Genomic DNA, 18077 nt, shown 5'->3' with positions numbered 1-18077 from the left:
CCCTTCTGCTCTTCCTCTGAGCTCTACTCTGGAAATCACATCTCCAGCTTTCACCACAACTTCACCCAGAAGCAGTAGTGCTCTTGAGACAACCTCCACAGCTGCTGGCCTGGCCACATCACGTGTTCAGCCCACCACAGCATCCACCACCACAAGGCTGGTAGGCACCACTTCCGCTGTGCAGTCCTCATCTGAGTCTACGGCTTCAGTCTCTTCATCTCGGCTGGAAACGTCTCCACTTGTCACAACCTCCACAATCCTGTCAACGACAGCAGAAATCTCCAGCCTGAAGACTACTGCCTCCTCTCCAGTCCAATCGAGCCCTACTGTGACATCCACTCCTGAGCAGGTCACCTCTGAAGGGGCAGAAACAACGACGACCCCTGTGGTGCGTACACAAATGTCCTCTGGTGCCCCTGGCACAAGCCCAACTTCTGCCACTGCTTCTTCTCTTCCAACGAGCTCTGCTCCAGAGACCACTTCACCAGCTCTCACCACCACTACAAGTACCACCACGCCGTTGGAGACAACCTCAACTGCTGCTGCTATGTCAACTTTAACCACTGAGCCCAGCACTGTGCCCACCTCCTTGACAACAGAGATCTCCACCTCGAGTGCACAGGCCACAACGCCTCCCGAGTCCACGGCTGCAGCTTCTTCCACTAGAGCTGAAACATCTACATTGGAGACAACCTCCACAGTCCTGTCAACCGTGGAACAAACCTCCAAAGCAAAGACTTCTGCCACCACAACCATGCAATCCAGCCTGTCTGAGAGTTCCCCGAGTCAGCAGGTCACCACTGCAGCACCAGAGACAACAACGGCGACCACCACGGTCCTTGCCCCAACGGCGACGTCTTCTCCTGGGACAAGCCCAACTTCTGTGACCACTTCTGCTGCTCCACTGAGCTCTACCCCGGAGATCACTTCCCCAGCTTTCTCCACAAGTACACCCACCAGCAGTAGTGTTCTTGAGAAAACCTCCACAGCTGCTGGTCTGGCCACATCAATCATTGAGTCCACAACTGTGTCCAGCACCAGAAGTCCAGAAGCCACCACCTTCGTTGTGCAGTCCACATCTGAGTCCACATCTTCAGTCTCTTCAGCTCAGACCGAGACCTCTCCACATGTGCCAACCTCCACAATCATGTCGACCATAGCAGAAAGCTCCAGCCTCAAGACTTCAGCCACCACTCCAATCCCATCCAGCGCTGCTGGAACGTCACCTGCTGGCCATGTAGTCATGCCAGTGACAAAGATAGGAGGTGCTACCACCACTGGCTTGGCACAAACGATGTCCTCTGCTCCTGGGACAAGACCAACTTCTGCCACCACTTCTGCTCTTCCTCTGAGCTCTACTCTGGAAATCACATCTCCAGCTTTCACCACAACTTCACCCAGAAGCAGTAGTGCTCTTGAGACAACCTCCACAGCTGCTGGTCTGGCCACATCACGTGTTCAGCCCACCACAGCATCCACCACCACAAGGCTGGTAGGCACCACTTCCGCTGTGCAGTTCTCATCTGAGTCTACGGCTTCAGTCTCTTCATCTCGGCTGGAAACGTCTCCACTTGTCACAACCTCCACAATCCTGTCAACGACAGCAGAAATCTCCAGCCTGAAGACTACTGCCTCCTCTCCAGTCCAATCGAGCCCTACTGTGACATCCACTCCTGAGCAGGTCACCTCTGAAGGGGCAGAAACAACGACGACCCCTGTGGCGCGTACACAAATGTCCTCTGGTGCCCCTGGCACAAGCCCAACTTCTGCCACTGCTTCTTCTCTTCCAACGAGCTCTGCTCCAGAGACCACTTCACCAGCTCTCACCACCACTACAAGTACCACCACGCCGTTGGAGACAACCTCAACTGCTGCTGCTACGTCAACTTTAACCACTGAGTCCAGCATTGCGCCCACCTCCTTGACAACAGAGATCTCCACCTCGAGTGCACAGGCCACATCGCCTCCCGAGTCCACGGCTGCAGCCTCTTCCACTAGAGCTGAAACATCTACATTGGAGACAACCTCCACAGTCCTGTCAACCGTGGAACAAACCTCCAAAGCAAAGACTTCTGCCACCACAACCATGCAATCCAGCCTGTCTGAGAGTTCCCCGAGTCAGCAGGTCACCACTGCAGCACCAGAGACAACAACGGCGACCACCACGGTCCTTGCCCAAACGGCGACGTCTTCTCCTGGGACAAGCCCAACTTCTGTGACCACTTCTGCTGCTCCACTGAGCTCTACCCCGGAGATCACTTCCCCAGCTTTCTCCACAAGTACACCCACCAGCAGTAGTGTTCTTGAGAAAACCTCCACAGCTGCTGGGCTGGCCACATCAATCATTGAGTCCACAACTGTGTCCAGCACCAGAAGTCCAGAAGCCACCACCTTCGTTGTGCAGTCCACATCTGAGTCCACATCTTCAGTCTCTTCAGCTCAGACCGAGACCTCTCCACATGTGCCAACCTCCACAATCATGTCGACCATAGCAGAAAGCTCCAGCCTCAAGACTTCAGCCACCACTCCAATCCCATCCAGCGCTGCTGGAACGTCACCTGCTGGCCATGTAGTCATGCCAGTGACAAAGATAGGAGGTGCTACCACCACTGGCTTGGCACAAACGATGTCCTCTGCTCCTGGGACAAGACCAACTTCTGCCACCCCTTCTGCTCTTCCTCTGAGCTCTACTCTGGAAATCACATCTCCAGCTTTCACCACAACTTCACCCAGAAGCAGTAGTGCTCTTGAGACAACCTCCACAGCTGCTGGCCTGGCCACATCACGTGTTCAGCCCACCACAGCATCCACCACCACAAGGCTGGTAGGCACCACTTCCGCTGTGCAGTCCTCATCTGAGTCTACGGCTTCAGTCTCTTCATCTCGGCTGGAAACGTCTCCACTTGTCACAACCTCCACAATCCTGTCAACGACAGCAGAAATCTCCAGCCTGAAGACTACTGCCTCCTCTCCAGTCCAATCGAGCCCTACTGTGACATCCACTCCTGAGCAGGTCACCTCTGAAGGGGCAGAAACAACGACGACCCCTGTGGCGCGTACACAAATGTCCTCTGGTGCCCCTGGCACAAGCCCAACTTCTGCCACTGCTTCTTCTCTTCCAACGAGCTCTGCTCCAGAGACCACTTCACCAGCTCTCACCACCACTACAAGTACCACCACGCCGTTGGAGACAACCTCAACTGCTGCTTCTACGTCAACTTTAACCACTGAGTCCAGCACTGCGCCCACCTCCTTGACAAAAGAGTTCTCCACCTCGAGTGCACAGGCCACATCGCCTCCCGAGTCCACGGCTGCAGCTTCTTCCACTAGAGCTGAAACATCTACATTGGAGACAACCTCCACAGTCCTGTCAACCGTGGAACAAATCTCCAAAGCAAAGACTTCTTCCACCACAACCATGCAATCCAGCCTGTCTGAGAGTTCCCCGAGTCAGCAGGTCACCACTGCAGCACCAGAGACAACAACGGCGACCACCACGGTCCTTGCCCAAACGGCGACGTCTTCTCCTGGGACAAGCCCAACTTCTGTGACCACTTCTGCTGCTCCACTGAGCTCTACCCCGGAGATCACTTCCCCAGCTTTCTCCACAAGTACACCCACCAGCAGTAGTGTTCTTGAGAAAACCTCCACAGCTGCTGGTCTGGCCACATCAATCATTGAGTCCACAACTGTGTCCAGCACCAGAAGTCCAGAAGCCACCACCTTCGTTGTGCAGTCCACATCTGAGTCCACATCTTCAGTCTCTTCAGCTCAGACCGAGACCTCTCCACATGTGCCAACCTCCACAATCATGTCGACCACAGTAGAAAGCTCCAGCCTCAAGACTTCAGCCACCACTCCAATCCCATCCAGCGCTGCTGGAACGTCACCTGCTGGCCATGTAGTCATGCCAGTGACAAAGATAGGAGGTGCTACCACCACTGGCTTGGCACAAACGATGTCCTCTGCTCCTGGGACAAGACCAACTTCTGCCACCCCTTCTGCTCTTCCTCTGAGCTCTACTCTGGAAATCACATCTCCAGCTTTCACCACAACTTCACCCAGAAGCAGTAGTGCTCTTGAGACAACCTCCACAGCTGCTGGCCTGGCCACATCACGTGTTCAGCCCACCACAGCATCCACCACCACAAGGCTGGTAGGCACCACTTCCGCTGTGCAGTCCTCATCTGAGGCTACGGCTTCAGTCTCTTCATCTCGGCTGGAAACGTCTCCACTTGTCACAACCTCCACAATCCTGTCAACGACAGCAGAAATCTCCAGCCTGAAGACTACTGCCTCCTCTCCAGTCCAATCGAGCCCTACTGTGACATCCACTCCTGAGCAGGTCACCTCTGAAGGGGCAGAAACAACGACGACCTCTGTGGCGCGTACACAAATGTCCTCTGGTGCCCCTGGCACAAGCCCAACTTCTGCCACTGCTGCTTCTCTTCCAACGAGCTCTGCTCCAGAGACCACTTCACCAGCTCTCACCACCACTACAAGTACCACCACGCCGTTGGAGACAACCTCAACTGCTGCTGCTATGTCAACTTTAACCACTGAGCCCAGCACTGTGCCCACCTCCTTGACAACAGAGATCTCCACCTCGAGTGCACAGGCCACATCGCCTCCCGAGTCCACGGCTGCAGCTTCTTCCACTAGAGCTGAAACATCTACATTGGAGACAACCTCCACAGTCCTGTCAACCGTGGAACAAACCTCCAAAGCAAAGACTTCTGCCACCACAACCATGCAATCCAGCCTGTCTGAGAGTTCCCCGAGTCAGCAGGTCACCACTGCAGCACCAGAGACAACAACGGCGACCACCACGGTCCTTGCCCAAACGGCGACGTCTTCTCCTGGGACAAGCCCAACTTCTGTGACCACTTCTGCTGCTCCACTGAGCTCTACCCCAGAGATCACTTCCCCAGCTTTCTCCACAAGTACACCCACCAGCAGTAGTGTTCTTGAGAAAACCTCCACAGCTGCTGGTCTGGCCACATCAATCATTGAGTCCACAACTGTGTCCAGCACCAGAAGTCCAGAAGCCACCACCTTCGTTGTGCAGTCCACATCTGAGTCCACATCTTCAGTCTCTTCAGCTCAGACCGAGACCTCTCCACATGTGCCAACCTCCACAATCATGTCGGCCATAGTAGAAAGCTCCAGCCTCAAGACTTCAGCCACCACTCCAATCCCATCCAGCGCTGCTGGAACGTCACCTGCTGGCCATGTAGTCATGCCAGTGACAAAGATAGGAGGTGCTACCACCACTGGCTTGGCACAAACGATGTCCTCTGCTCCTGGGACAAGACCAACTTCTGCCACCACTTCTGCTCTTCCTCTGAGCTCTACTCTGGAAATCACATCTCCAGCTTTCACCACAACTTCACCCAGAAGCAGTAGTGCTCTTGAGACAACCTCCACAGCTGCTGGCCTGGCCACATCACGTGTTCAGCCCACCACAGCATCCACCACCACAAGGCTGGTAGGCACCACTTCCGCTGTGCAGTCCTCATCTGAGGCTACGGCTTCAGTCTCTTCATCTCGGCTGGAAACGTCTCCACTTGTCACAACCTCCACAATCCTGTCAACGACAGCAGAAATCTCCAGCCTGAAGACTACTGCCTCCTCTCCAGTCCAATCGAGCCCTACTGTGACATCCACTCCTGAGCAGGTCACCTCTGAAGGGGCAGAAACAACGACGACCCCTGTGGCGCGTACACAAATGTCCTCTGGTGCCCCTGGCACAAGCCCAACTTCTGCCACTGCTTCTTCTCTTCCAACGAGCTCTGCTCCAGAGACCACTTCACCAGCTCTCACCACCACTACAAGTACCACCACGCCGTTGGAGACAACCTCAACTGCTGCTGCTATGTCAACTTTAACCACTGAGCCCAGCACTGTGCCCACCTCCTTGACAACAGAGATCTCCACCTCGAGTGCACAGGCCACATCGCCTCCCGAGTCCACGGCTGCAGCCTCTTCCACTAGAGCTGAAACATCTACATTGGAGACAACCTCCACAGTCCTGTCAACCGTGGAACAAACCTCCAAAGCAAAGACTTCTGCCACCACAACCATGCAATCCAGCCTGTCTGAGAGTTCCCCGAGTCAGCAGGTCACCACTGCAGCTCCAGAGGCAACAACAGGGACCACCACGGTCCTTGCCCAAACGGCGACGTCTTCTCCTGGGACAAGCCCAACTTCTGTGACCACTTCTGCTGCTCCACTGAGCTCTACCCCGGAGATCACTTCCCCAGCTTTCTCCACAAGTACACCCACCAGCAGTAGTGTTCTTGAGAAAACCTCCACAGCTGCTGGGCTGGCCACATCAATCATTGAGTCCACAACTGTGTCCAGCACCAGAAGTCCAGAAGCCACCACCTTCGTTGTGCAGTCCACATCTGAGTCCACATCTTCAGTCTCTTCAGCTCAGACCGAGACCTCTCCACATGTGCCAACCTCCACAATCATGTCGACCACAGTAGAAAGCTCCAGCCTCAAGACTTCAGCCACCACTCCAATCCCATCCAGCGCTGCTGGAACGTCACCTGCTGGCCATGTAGTCATGCCAGTGACAAAGATAGGAGGTGCTACCACCACTGGCTTGGCACAAACGATGTCCTCTGCTCCTGGGACAAGACCAACTTCTGCCACCCCTTCTGCTCTTCCTCTGAGCTCTACTCTGGAAATCACATCTCCAGCTTTCACCACAACTTCACCCAGAAGCAGTAGTGCTCTTGAGACAACCTCCACAGCTGCTGGCCTGGCCACATCACGTGTTCAGCCCACCACAGCATCCACCACCACAAGGCTGGTAGGCACCACTTCCGCTGTGCAGTCCTCATCTGAGTCTACGGCTTCAGTCTCTTCATCTCGGCTGGAAACGTCTCCACTTGTCACAACCTCCACAATCCTGTCAACGACAGCAGAAATCTCCAGCCTGAAGACTACTGCCTCCTCTCCAGTCCAATCGAGCCCTACTGTGACATCCACTCCTGAGCAGGTCACCTCTGAAGGGGCAGAAACAACGACGACCCCTGTGGCGCGTACACAAATGTCCTCTGGTGCCCCTGGCACAAGCCCAACTTCTGCCACTGCTTCTTCTCTTCCAACGAGCTCTGCTCCAGAGACCACTTCACCAGCTCTCACCACCACTACAAGTACCACCACGCCGTTGGAGACAACCTCAACTGCTGCTTCTACGTCAACTTTAACCACTGAGCCCAGCACTGTGCCCACCTCCTTGACAACAGAGATCTCCACCTTGAGTGCACAGGCCACATCGCCTCCCGAGTCCACGGCTGCAGCCTCTTCCACTAGAGCTGAAACATCTACATTGGAGACAACCTCCACAGTCCTGTCAACCGTGGAACAAACCTCCAAAGCAAAGACTTCTGCCACCACAACCATGCAATCCAGCCTGTCTGAGAGTTCCCCGAGTCAGCAGGTCACCACTGCAGCACCAGAGACAACAACGGCGACCACCACGGTCCTTGCCCAAACGTCGACGTCTTCTCCTGGGACAAGCCCAACTTCTATGACCACTTCTGCTGCTCCACTGAGCTCTACCCCAGAGATCACTTCCCCAGCTTTCTCAACAAGTACACCCACCAGCAGTAGTGTTCTTGAGAAAACCTCCACAGCTGCTGGTCTGGCCACATCAATCATTGAGTCCACAACTGTGTCCAGCACCAGAAGTCCAGAAGCCACCACCTTCGTTGTGCAGTCCACATCTGAGTCCACATCTTCAGTCTCTTCAGCTCAGACCGAGACCTCTCCACATGTGCCAACCTCCACAATCATGTCGACCATAGTAGAAAGCTCCAGCCTCAAGACTTCAGCCACCACTCCAATCCCATCCAGCGCTGCTGGAACGTCACCTGCTGGCCATGTAGTCATGCCAGTGACAAAGATAGGAGGTGCTACCACCACTGGCTTGGCACAAACGATGTCCTCTGCTCCTGGGACAAGACCAACTTCTGCCACCCCTTCTGCTCTTCCTCTGAGCTCTACTCTGGAAATCACATCTCCAGCTTTCACCACAACTTCACCCAGAAGCAGTAGTGCTCTTGAGACAACCTCCACAGCTGCTGGCCTGGCTACATCACGTGTTCCGTCCACCACGGCGTCCACCACCACAAGTCCTGTAGGCACCACCTCTGCTATGCACCCCACATCTGAGGGTGAGGCTACGGCTTCAGTCTCTTCATCTCGGCTGGAAACATCTCCACTTGTCACAACCTCCACAGTCCTGTCAGCCACTGAAGAAATGTCCGGCCTCAAGACTTCAAGCAGCACTTTTCTTGGGCTCAGCAGCACAATGGCTTTGGAAACGACAACAATACCTCGTATTAGTCTTGGTGTCAAACCTAGTAAGTTCTATCAGTGTTATGAACACTGAGTAATTTTTTAAATTTTTTTTTATGAAATTGTTTATTAATATATACCTTTGTTTAGTGTAGGCCCATGATTTTTAAATTGTGATTGTCTTAATACTTTTTTTTTCTCCTTAAGTTTGGCAGTTTTTTGTTAATAATAATTTCTATAGTATATGCTATATGAGTTCTATTATTTCATTTTTTTGTATTACTAAGCATTCTGGTTTTTTTTTGAAAGCTGTTCAGTCTTACTGCACTAACTGCCTCACTTAAAATGCATAAAATCCCCAGGGGGATGGTTTTTCTCAGTGGAAAATTTAATGTTTTCGATATTAGATTATTAAGCATTTTGCTGGTATAATATATTGGCATTATATTCAGATAATTGTGTAACAGGTATATAATTACCTATATATCCATATATTAATGTCTAATATCTGCTAATAAGAAAATGAAAGAAATCTTAACCTCTGTATTTTAAAAGGAAATTTACACATCATTTAGACAAGGAATAAAACCGCCATATGATTGAATACAGAATAAGGAGAAACAGAGTCATGGATGGGCAACCCCATGGCTGGCAGTAGTGACCTGTGAACTCTGTGATTGTCCATCCAGAGCCCTGACACCCTTGCCCCTTGACATTTCACATCTGTGTTTCTTCCAGCTCCCACCCATCCACCAACAGTTGCCACGCTTGAGCATTTCACCGTCAACTTCACCATCACCAACCTGCACTACACTTCTGACCTTGAGAATCCTCACTCGGCCAAGTTCAATGCCACACGAAGGGTTATGAACACCCTGGTTAGTGAAACATCACTTCATAGACATGGCCTAATTCCTGCTCTCTTCAGCATGGAGAGAGTGCAGGGACCTGGCCATGGCTTTATTGTGAAAACTCTCCTTTTGGCAGCTTGACCGCCTGCTGAAGGAAAGCAGCATTGGCCCCGTGTTCCAAGGATGTGAAACAACAGACTTCAGGTATGGATATTTGTCCTTATAAAAGTCCCATGGTGTGAAGAGTATGAACATCATGGAAAAGCGCTGGGGGCCACTTCTATGAAGGCAGAAGGGTCTCCATAATGCCCTGCTCTCTTAGAGCTTCCCCTCACTGCCTGCCCCCTAATCCCCCTGAAGATGGAGGAGCCCCAGGATGCGCCCTGAGTTTTTTTAAGCCTCATTCCTTCTTCAACACCTCCAGGCTGTTAGTTAAGGTGGACAAAAGGGGCCAACCACAACACAAAAAGATATTTTGGGAAGTCAGACCTTACATTCCCGTTCAGAAATGGCAAAGCTGCCCTGTGGTCCAGACATGAATAGAGAACGTGCAGAGGAGGGTGCTGATGGAGGCCCCTGTGTTTTGCAGGCCGGGCAGCGACAGGGACCAGACCCGGGTGGACGCCGTGTGCACCTACAGCAAGGAGCCCTGGGCTGCGCCTTTGGACAGGGTGGGGCTGTACCACCAAGTGAGCAACAAGACCAGAGGCATCACCCAGCTGGGCCCCTACAGCCTGGACAAGGACAGCCTCTACGTCAACGGTGAGCGGCGCTCCTCCCTAGGCCTCCTCTGCTCTCCCATGGCAGCCCTGCCCCAGTGCTGCCCCTTGCCCAGCCCCAGCTCCTGACCCTCTGTCTCTCTCTTTCCCCAGGCTACAACGAGCAGCCAGTGCTGACCAGTGAGTACCTTGCAGGAGCGGGATGATTTTAGCAGACAGCAAGTGCCACAGTGGGGCCTTCTCTAGGGCAGAGGAATCTTGGCACTGAGGCATGAGATCCTGGGGACATGAGGATCTTCTTGTCCTTCACCTTGGGGAGTAGGGCAGGCAGGAAACCTTTGCGCTTGCCCAGCCAGGGCTGTAAATACAAAGTCTTTGCCCCTTGTCACTCCTCATCTGTGCTTCTTCCAGCTCCCACCCACCCACCAACAACCACAGCTGCCACCCTTGAGCGTTTCACCATCAACTTCACCATCACCAACCTGCCCTACACTTCTGACCTGGAGAATCCTGACTCAGCCAGGTTCAGAGATACTCGGAGAGATATGAACACTCTGGTAAGTTGACCAATGGTGGGACATTTCTGTGCCACCCCAAGTTGCAGAGAGTGCAGGTAGCAGGCCATGGCTTAATTGTAAAACCTCTTCCCTTGGCAGCTCGACGGCCTGCTGAAGGAAAGCAGCATTGGCCCTGATTTCCAGGGATGTGAGACAACAGGCTTCAGGTACGGGTCATCCTCAAGCGGCATTTTGCAGAACCCTTGCTTTAAGATGTGGCCCTGTTGGTCCACTCCAGAAGAGTGTTATAGCCACTCTTGTAAATTTAGGATGATCTTCATTAGGTACTGCTGCAGCAGCACTTTCTTCTTAATGTCCCATGACTTAGAGCTGACCTTCAGTGCCTGTCCTCTTATGGAGGGGGCAGAATAGTCCCAAGATGACACAAAAGTTTGTCTGGACACTCTCCATCCTGAAAAGTCCTACAGCATTACTGCAAGGGGAGAGCAGTGTCCAACCACCACCAAGACTCTTCAGGAAGGCAGAGATTGCATTCCCACATGGGAATGGCCATGACAGACCCAGAGTCCAGCTGTGATGAGATTATGTAAAGAGGAACATGCTGATGGAGGCCCCTGTGTTTTGCAGGCCGGGCAGCGACAGGGACCAGACCCGGGTGGACGCCGTGTGCACCTACAGCAAGGAGCCCTGGGCTGCGCCTTTGGACAGGGTGGGGCTGTACCACCAAGTGAGCAACAAGACCAGAGGCATCACCCAGCTGGGCCCCTACAGCCTGGACAAGGACAGCCTCTACGTCAACGGTGAGCGGCGCTCCTCCCTGGGCCTCCTCTGCTCTCCCATGGCAGCCCTGCCCCAGGGCTGCCCCTTGCCCAGCCCCAGCTCCTGACCCTCTGTCTCTCTCTTTCCCCAGGCTACAACGAGCAGCCAGTGCTGACCAGTGAGTACCTTGCAGGAACAGGAGGGGATGGAAGGCAGCAAGTGCAACACTGGGGTTTTCTTGTGGACAGTGGCGGATGGGGGCATGCGCATGAAATCCTGGGGACATGGGGATCCTCTCATCCTTCTCCTTTTGGAGCAGACCTGACAGGAAAGCTCTGAACCTTCACAGCCAGGTCTATAACAACCAAGTCTTTGCCCCTTGTCATCCCAATCTGTGCTTCTTCCAGCTCCCACCCACCCACCAACAACAACAGCGGCCACCCTTGAGCATTTCACCGTCAACTTCACCATCACCAACCTGCCCTACTCTTCTGACCTGGAGAATCCTGACTCAGCTAAATTCAAAGCTACACGAAGGGTGATGAACATGATGGTAGGTGAACCGCCACTGAGATACTGCTGTACCCTGTCTGGTCTCATCAGCTTGGAGCGAGTGCAGAGATATGGTCATGGCTTAACTGGGAAACCTGTTTTTCTGGCAGCTTGACCGCCTGCTGAAGGACAGCAGCATTGGCCCTGTTTTCCAAGGATGTGAAACAACAGATTTCAGGTATGGGTCATGATCAACTGTCCCTGCAGGACCCCTCACCAGATCCATAGGCTGTCTAAAATCCACAGTCTGTTGGTGCTCAGCCTTTAGGTTGGGATGTCCACCTTGATACCCTCCTTCCTCAGAGTTTCCCATCTCCCGATGCTCTTCCTAACACATGCTCATATTGTTGTGTTAGTTGACTCTCCAGTCCTCCCTGAAAAACCATAAAAGCTCCAGAATGCAGCCTGAAGGCTGAATGTTCAGAGGAACATGCTGATGGAGGCCCCTGTGTTTTGCAGGCCGGGCAGCGACAGGGACCAGACCCGGGTGGACGCCGTGTGCACCTACAGCAAGGAGCCCTGGGCTGCGCCTTTGGACAGGGTGGGGCTGTACCACCAAGTGAGCAACAAGACCAGAGGCATCACCCAGCTGGGCCCCTACAGCCTGGACAAGGACAGCCTCTACGTCAACGGTGAGCGGCGCTCCTCCCTGGGCCTCCTCTGCTCTCCCATGGCAGCCCTGCCCCAGGGCTGCCCCTTGCCCAGCCCCAGCTCCTGACCCTCTGTCTCTCTCTTTCCCCAGGCTACAACGAGCAGCCAGTGCTGACCAGTGAGTACCTTGCAGGAGCGGGATGATTTTAGCAGACAGCAAGTGCCACAGTGGGGCCTTCTCTAGGGCAGAGGAATCTTGGCACTGAGGCATGAGATCCTGGGGACATGAGGATCTTCTTGTCCTTCACCTTGGGGAGTAGGGCAGGCAGGAAACCTTTGCGCTTGCCCAGCCAGGGCTGTAAATACAAAGTCTTTGCCCCTTGTCACTCCTCATCTGTGCTTCTTCCAGCTCCCACCCACCCACCAACAACCACAGCTGCCACCCTTGAGCGTTTCACCATCAACTTCACCATCACCAACCTGCCCTACACTTCTGACCTGGAGAATCCTGACTCAGCCAGGTTCAGAGATACTCGGAGAGATATGAACACTCTGGTAAGTTGACCAATGGTGGGACATTTCTGTGCCACCCCAAGTTGCAGAGAGTGCAGGTAGCAGGCCATGGCTTAATTGTAAAACCTCTTCCCTTGGCAGCTCGACGGCCTGCTGAAGGAAAGCAGCATTGGCCCTGATTTCCAGGGATGTGAGACAACAGGCTTCAGGTACGGGTCATCCTCAAGCGGCATTTTGCAGAACCCTTGCTTTAAGATGTGGCCCTGTTGGTCCACTCCAGAAGAGTGTTATAGCCACTCTTGTAAATTTAGGATGATCTTCATTAGGTACTGCTGCAGCAGCACTTTCTTCTTAATGTCCCATGACTTAGAGCTGACCTTCAGTGCCTGTCCTCTTATGGAGGGGGCAGAATAGTCCCAAGATGACACAAAAGTTTGTCTGGACACTCTCCATCCTGAAAAGTCCTACAGCATTACTGCAAGGGGAGAGCAGTGTCCAACCACCACCAAGACTCTTCAGGAAGGCAGAGATTGCATTCCCACATGGGAATGGCCATGACAGACCCAGAGTCCAGCTGTGATGAGATTATGTAAAGAGGAACATGCTGATGGAGGCCCCTGTGTTTTGCAGGCCGGGCAGCGACAGGGACCAGACCCGGGTGGACGCCGTGTGCACCTACAGCAAGGAGCCCTGGGCTGCGCCTTTGGACAGGGTGGGGCTGTACCACCAAGTGAGCAACAAGACCAGAGGCATCACCCAGCTGGGCCCCTACAGCCTGGACAAGGACAGCCTCTACGTCAACGGTGAGCGGCGCTCCTCCCTGGGCCTCCTCTGCTCTCCCATGGCAGCCCTGCCCCAGGGCTGCCCCTTGCCCAGCCCCAGCTCCTGACCCTCTGTCTCTCTCTTTCCCCAGGCTACAACGAGCAGCCAGTGCTGACCAGTGAGTACCTTGCAGGAACAGGAGGGGATGGAAGGCAGCAAGTGCAACACTGGGGTTTTCTTGTGGACAGTGGCGGATGGGGGCATGGGCATGAAATCCTGGGGACATGGGGATCCTCTCATCCTTCTCCTTTTGGAGCAGACCTGACAGGAAAGCTCTGAACCTTCACAGCCAGATCTATAACAACCAAGTCTTTGCCCCTTGTCATCCCAATCTGTGCTTCTTCCAGCTCCCACCCACCCACCAACAACAACAGCGGCCACCCTTGAGCATTTCACCGTCAACTTCACCATCACCAACCTGCCCTACTCTTCTGACCTGGAGAATCCTGACTCAGCTAAATTCAAAGCTACACGAAGGGTGATGAACATGATGGTAGGTGAACAGCCACTGAGATACTGCTGTACCCTGTCTGGTCTCATCAGCTTGGAGCGAGTGCAGAGATATGGTCATGGCTTAACTGGGAAACCTGTTTTTCTGGCAGCTTGACCGCCTGCTGAAGGACAGCAGCATTGGCCCTGTTTTCCAAGGATGTGAAACAACAGATTTCAGGTATGGGTCATGATCAACTGTCCCTGCAGGACCCCTCACCAGATCCATAGGCTGTCTAAAATCCACAGTCTGTTGGTGCTCAGCCTTTAGGTTGGGATGTCCACCTTGATACCCTCCTTCCTCAGAGTTTCCCATCTCCCGATGCTCTTCCTAACACATGCTCATATTGTTGTGTTAGTTGACTCTCCAGTCCTCCCTGAAAAACCATAAAAGCTCCAGAATGCAGCCTGAAGGCTGAATGTTCAGAGGAGGGTGCTGATGGAGGCCCCTGTGTTTTGCAGGCCGGGCAGCGACAGGGACCAGACCCGGGTGGACGCCGTGTGCACCTACAGCAAGGAGCCCTGGGCTGCGCCTTTGGACAGGGTGGGGCTGTACCACCAAGTGAGCAACAAGACCAGAGGCATCACCCAGCTGGGCCCCTACAGCCTGGACAAGGACAGCCTCTACGTCAACGGTGAGCGGCGCTCCTCCCTGGGCCTCCTCTGCTCTCCCATGGCAGCCCTGCCCCAGTGCTGCCCCTTGCCCAGCCCCAGCTCCTGACCCTCTGTCTCTCTCTTTCCCCAGGCTACAACGAGCAGCCAGTGCTGACCAGTGAGTACCTTGCAGGAACAGGAGGGGATGGAAGGCAGCAAGTGCAACACTGGGGTTTTCTTGTGGACAGTGTCAGATTGGGGCATGCGCATGAAATCCTGGGGACATGGGGATCCTCTCATCCTTCTCCTTTTGGAGCAGACCTGACAGGAAAGCTCTGAACCTTCACAGCCAGATCTATAACAACCAAGTCTTTGCCCCTTGTCATCCCAATCTGTGCTTCTTCCAGCTCCCACCCACCCACCAACAACAACAGCGGCCACCCTTGAGCATTTCACCGTCAACTTCACCATCACCAACCTGCCCTACTCTTCTGACCTGGAGAATCCTGACTCAGCTAAATTCAAAGCTACACGAAGGGTGATGAACATGATGGTAGGTGAACAGCCACTGAGATACTGCTGTACCCTGTCTGGTCTCATCAGCTTGGAGCGAGTGCAGAGATATGGTCATGGCTTAACTGGGAAACCTGTTTTTCTGGCAGCTTGACCGCCTGCTGAAGGACAGCAGCATTGGCCCTGTTTTCCAAGGATGTGAAACAACAGATTTCAGGTATGGGTCATGATCAACTGTCCCTGCAGGACCCCTCACCAGATCCATAGGCTGTCTAAAATCCACAGTCTGTTGGTGCTCAGCCTTTAGGTTGGGATGTCCACCTTGATACCCTCCTTCCTCAGAGTTTCCCATCTCCCGATGCTCTCCCTAACACATGCTCATATTGTTGTGTTAGTTGACTCTCCAGTCCTCCCTGAAAAACCATAAAAGCTCCAGAATGCAGCCTGAAGGCTGAATGTTCAGAGGAGGGTGCTGATGGAGGCCCCTGTGTTTTGCAGGCCGGGCAGCGACAGGGACCAGACCCGGGTGGACGCCGTGTGCACCTACAGCAAGGAGCCCTGGGCTGCGCCTTTGGACAGGGTGGGGCTGTACCACCAAGTGAGCAACAAGACCAGAGGCATCACCCAGCTGGGCCCCTACAGCCTGGACAAGGACAGCCTCTACGTCAACGGTGAGCGGCGCTCCTCCCTGGGCCTCCTCTGCTCTCCCATGGCAGCCCTGCCCCAGGGCTGCCCCTTGCCCAGCCCCAGCTCCTGACCCTCTGTCTCTCTCTTTCCCCAGGCTACAACGAGCAGCCAGTGCTGACCAGTGAGTACCTTGCAGGAGCGGGATGATTTTAGCAGACAGCAAGTGCCACAGTGGGGCCTTCTCTAGGGCAGAGGAATCTTGGCACTGAGGCATGAGATCCTGGGGACATGAGGATCTTCTTGTCCTTCACCTTGGGGAGTAGGGCAGGCAGGAAACCTTTGCGCTTGCCCAGCCAGGGCTGTAAATACAAAGTCTTTGCCCCTTGTCACTCCTCATCTGTGCTTCTTCCAGCTCCCACCCACCCACCAACAACCACAGCTGCCACCCTTGAGCGTTTCACCATCAACTTCACCATCACCAACCTGCCCTACACTTCTGACCTGGAGAATCCTGACTCAGCCAGGTTCAGAGATACTCGGAGAGATATGAACACTCTGGTAAGTTGACCAATGGTGGGACATTTCTGTGCCACCCCAAGTTGCAGAGAGTGCAGGTAGCAGGCCATGGCTTAATTGTAAAACCTCTTCCCTTGGCAGCTCGACGGCCTGCTGAAGGAAAGCAGCATTGGCCCTGATTTCCAGGGATGTGAGACAACAGGCTTCAGGTACGGGTCATCCTCAAGCGGCATTTTGCAGAACCCTTGCTTTAAGATGTGGCCCTGTTGGTCCACTCCAGAAGAGTGTTATAGCCACTCTTGTAAATTTAGGATGATCTTCATTAGGTACTGCTGCAGCAGCACTTTCTTCTTAATGTCCCATGACTTAGAGCTGACCTTCAGTGCCTGTCCTCTTATGGAGGGGGCAGAATAGTCCCAAGATGACACAAAAGTTTGTCTGGACACTCTCCATCCTGAAAAGTCCTACAGCATTACTGCAAGGGGAGAGCAGTGTCCAACCACCACCAAGACTCTTCAGGAAGGCAGAGATTGCATTCCCACATGGGAATGGCCATGACAGGCCCAGAGTCCAGCTGTGATGAGATTATGTAAAGAGGAACATGCTGATGGAGGCCCCTGTGTTTTGCAGGCCGGGCAGCGACAGGGACCAGACCCGGGTGGACGCCGTGTGCACCTACAGCAAGGAGCCCTGGGCTGCGCCTTTGGACAGGGTGGGGCTGTACCACCAAGTGAGCAACAAGACCAGAGGCATCACCCAGCTGGGCCCCTACAGCCTGGACAAGGACAGCCTCTACGTCAACGGTGAGCGGCGCTCCTCCCTGGGCCTCCTCTGCTCTCCCATGGCAGCCCTGCCCCAGGGCTGCCCCTTGCCCAGCCCCAGCTCCTGACCCTCTGTCTCTCTCTTTCCCCAGGCTACAACGAGCAGCCAGTGCTGACCAGTGAGTACCTTGCAGGAACAGGAGGGGATGGAAGGCAGCAAGTGCAACACTGGGGTTTTCTTGTGGACAGTGGTGGATGGGGGCTTGGGCATGAAATCCTGGGGACATGGGGATCCTCTCATCCTTCTCCTTTTGGAGCAGACCTGACAGGAAAGCTCTGAACCTTCACAGCCAGGTCTATAACAACCAAGTCTTTGCCCCTTGTCATCCCAATCTGTGCTTCTTCCAGCTCCCACCCACCCACCAACAACAACAGCGGCCACCCTTGAGCATTTCACCGTCAACTTCACCATCACCAACCTGCCCTACTCTTCTGACCTGGAGAATCCTGACTCAGCTAAATTCAAAGCTACACGAAGGGTGATGAACATGATGGTAGGTGAACCGCCACTGAGATACTGCTGTACCCTGTCTGGTCTCATCAGCTTGGAGCGAGTGCAGAGATATGGTCATGGCTTAACTGGGAAACCTGTTTTTCTGGCAGCTTGACCGCCTGCTGAAGGACAGCAGCATTGGCCCTGTTTTCCAAGGATGTGAAACAACAGATTTCAGGTATGGGTCATGATCAACTGTCCCTGCATGACCCCTCACCAGATCCATAGGCTGTCTAAAATCCACAGTCTGTTGGTGCTCAGCCTTTAGGTTGGGATGTCCACCTTGATACCCTCCTTCCTCAGAGTTTCCCATCTCCCGATGCTCTTCCTAACACATGCTCATATTGTTGTGTTAGTTGACTCTCCAGTCCTCCCTGAAAAACCAT

At 53.9% G+C, this 18077-nt stretch overlaps 1 protein-coding gene across 1 annotated transcript in view; it reads left to right on the top strand.

The window, feature by feature from the left end:
• MUC16 (mucin 16, cell surface associated) overlaps window positions 1-18077 on the top strand; it is a 92176-nt gene that overhangs the window by 23243 nt on the left and 50856 nt on the right. The window contains exons 2-32 of the mRNA XM_071451602.1: window positions 210-8189; window positions 9052-9191; window positions 9301-9368; window positions 9754-9947; window positions 10037-10063; window positions 10295-10440; window positions 10540-10607; window positions 11029-11201; window positions 11312-11338; window positions 11568-11713; window positions 11823-11890; window positions 12172-12365; window positions 12455-12481; window positions 12713-12858; window positions 12958-13025; window positions 13447-13619; window positions 13730-13756; window positions 13986-14131; window positions 14241-14308; window positions 14590-14762; window positions 14873-14899; window positions 15129-15274; window positions 15384-15451; window positions 15733-15926; window positions 16016-16042; window positions 16274-16419; window positions 16519-16586; window positions 17008-17180; window positions 17291-17317; window positions 17547-17692; window positions 17802-17869. Of these exons, the coding sequence (XP_071307703.1) occupies window positions 210-8189; window positions 9052-9191; window positions 9301-9368; window positions 9754-9947; window positions 10037-10063; window positions 10295-10440; window positions 10540-10607; window positions 11029-11201; window positions 11312-11338; window positions 11568-11713; window positions 11823-11890; window positions 12172-12365; window positions 12455-12481; window positions 12713-12858; window positions 12958-13025; window positions 13447-13619; window positions 13730-13756; window positions 13986-14131; window positions 14241-14308; window positions 14590-14762; window positions 14873-14899; window positions 15129-15274; window positions 15384-15451; window positions 15733-15926; window positions 16016-16042; window positions 16274-16419; window positions 16519-16586; window positions 17008-17180; window positions 17291-17317; window positions 17547-17692; window positions 17802-17869 (11149 nt within the window). The remainder of the gene's footprint in view (window positions 1-209; window positions 8190-9051; window positions 9192-9300; window positions 9369-9753; window positions 9948-10036; window positions 10064-10294; window positions 10441-10539; window positions 10608-11028; window positions 11202-11311; window positions 11339-11567; window positions 11714-11822; window positions 11891-12171; window positions 12366-12454; window positions 12482-12712; window positions 12859-12957; window positions 13026-13446; window positions 13620-13729; window positions 13757-13985; window positions 14132-14240; window positions 14309-14589; window positions 14763-14872; window positions 14900-15128; window positions 15275-15383; window positions 15452-15732; window positions 15927-16015; window positions 16043-16273; window positions 16420-16518; window positions 16587-17007; window positions 17181-17290; window positions 17318-17546; window positions 17693-17801; window positions 17870-18077) is intronic.

This window comes from Agelaius tricolor, unplaced genomic scaffold, assembly GCF_023055355.1.
Source record: "Agelaius tricolor isolate 1412-34295 unplaced genomic scaffold, bAgeTri1.0.p SCAF_33, whole genome shotgun sequence".
In the NCBI taxonomy this organism is placed as follows: domain Eukaryota; kingdom Metazoa; phylum Chordata; class Aves; order Passeriformes; family Icteridae; genus Agelaius; species Agelaius tricolor.
The sequence above is the reverse complement of the archived record's forward strand: the minus strand, read 5'-3'. Positions and strand labels throughout refer to the sequence as shown.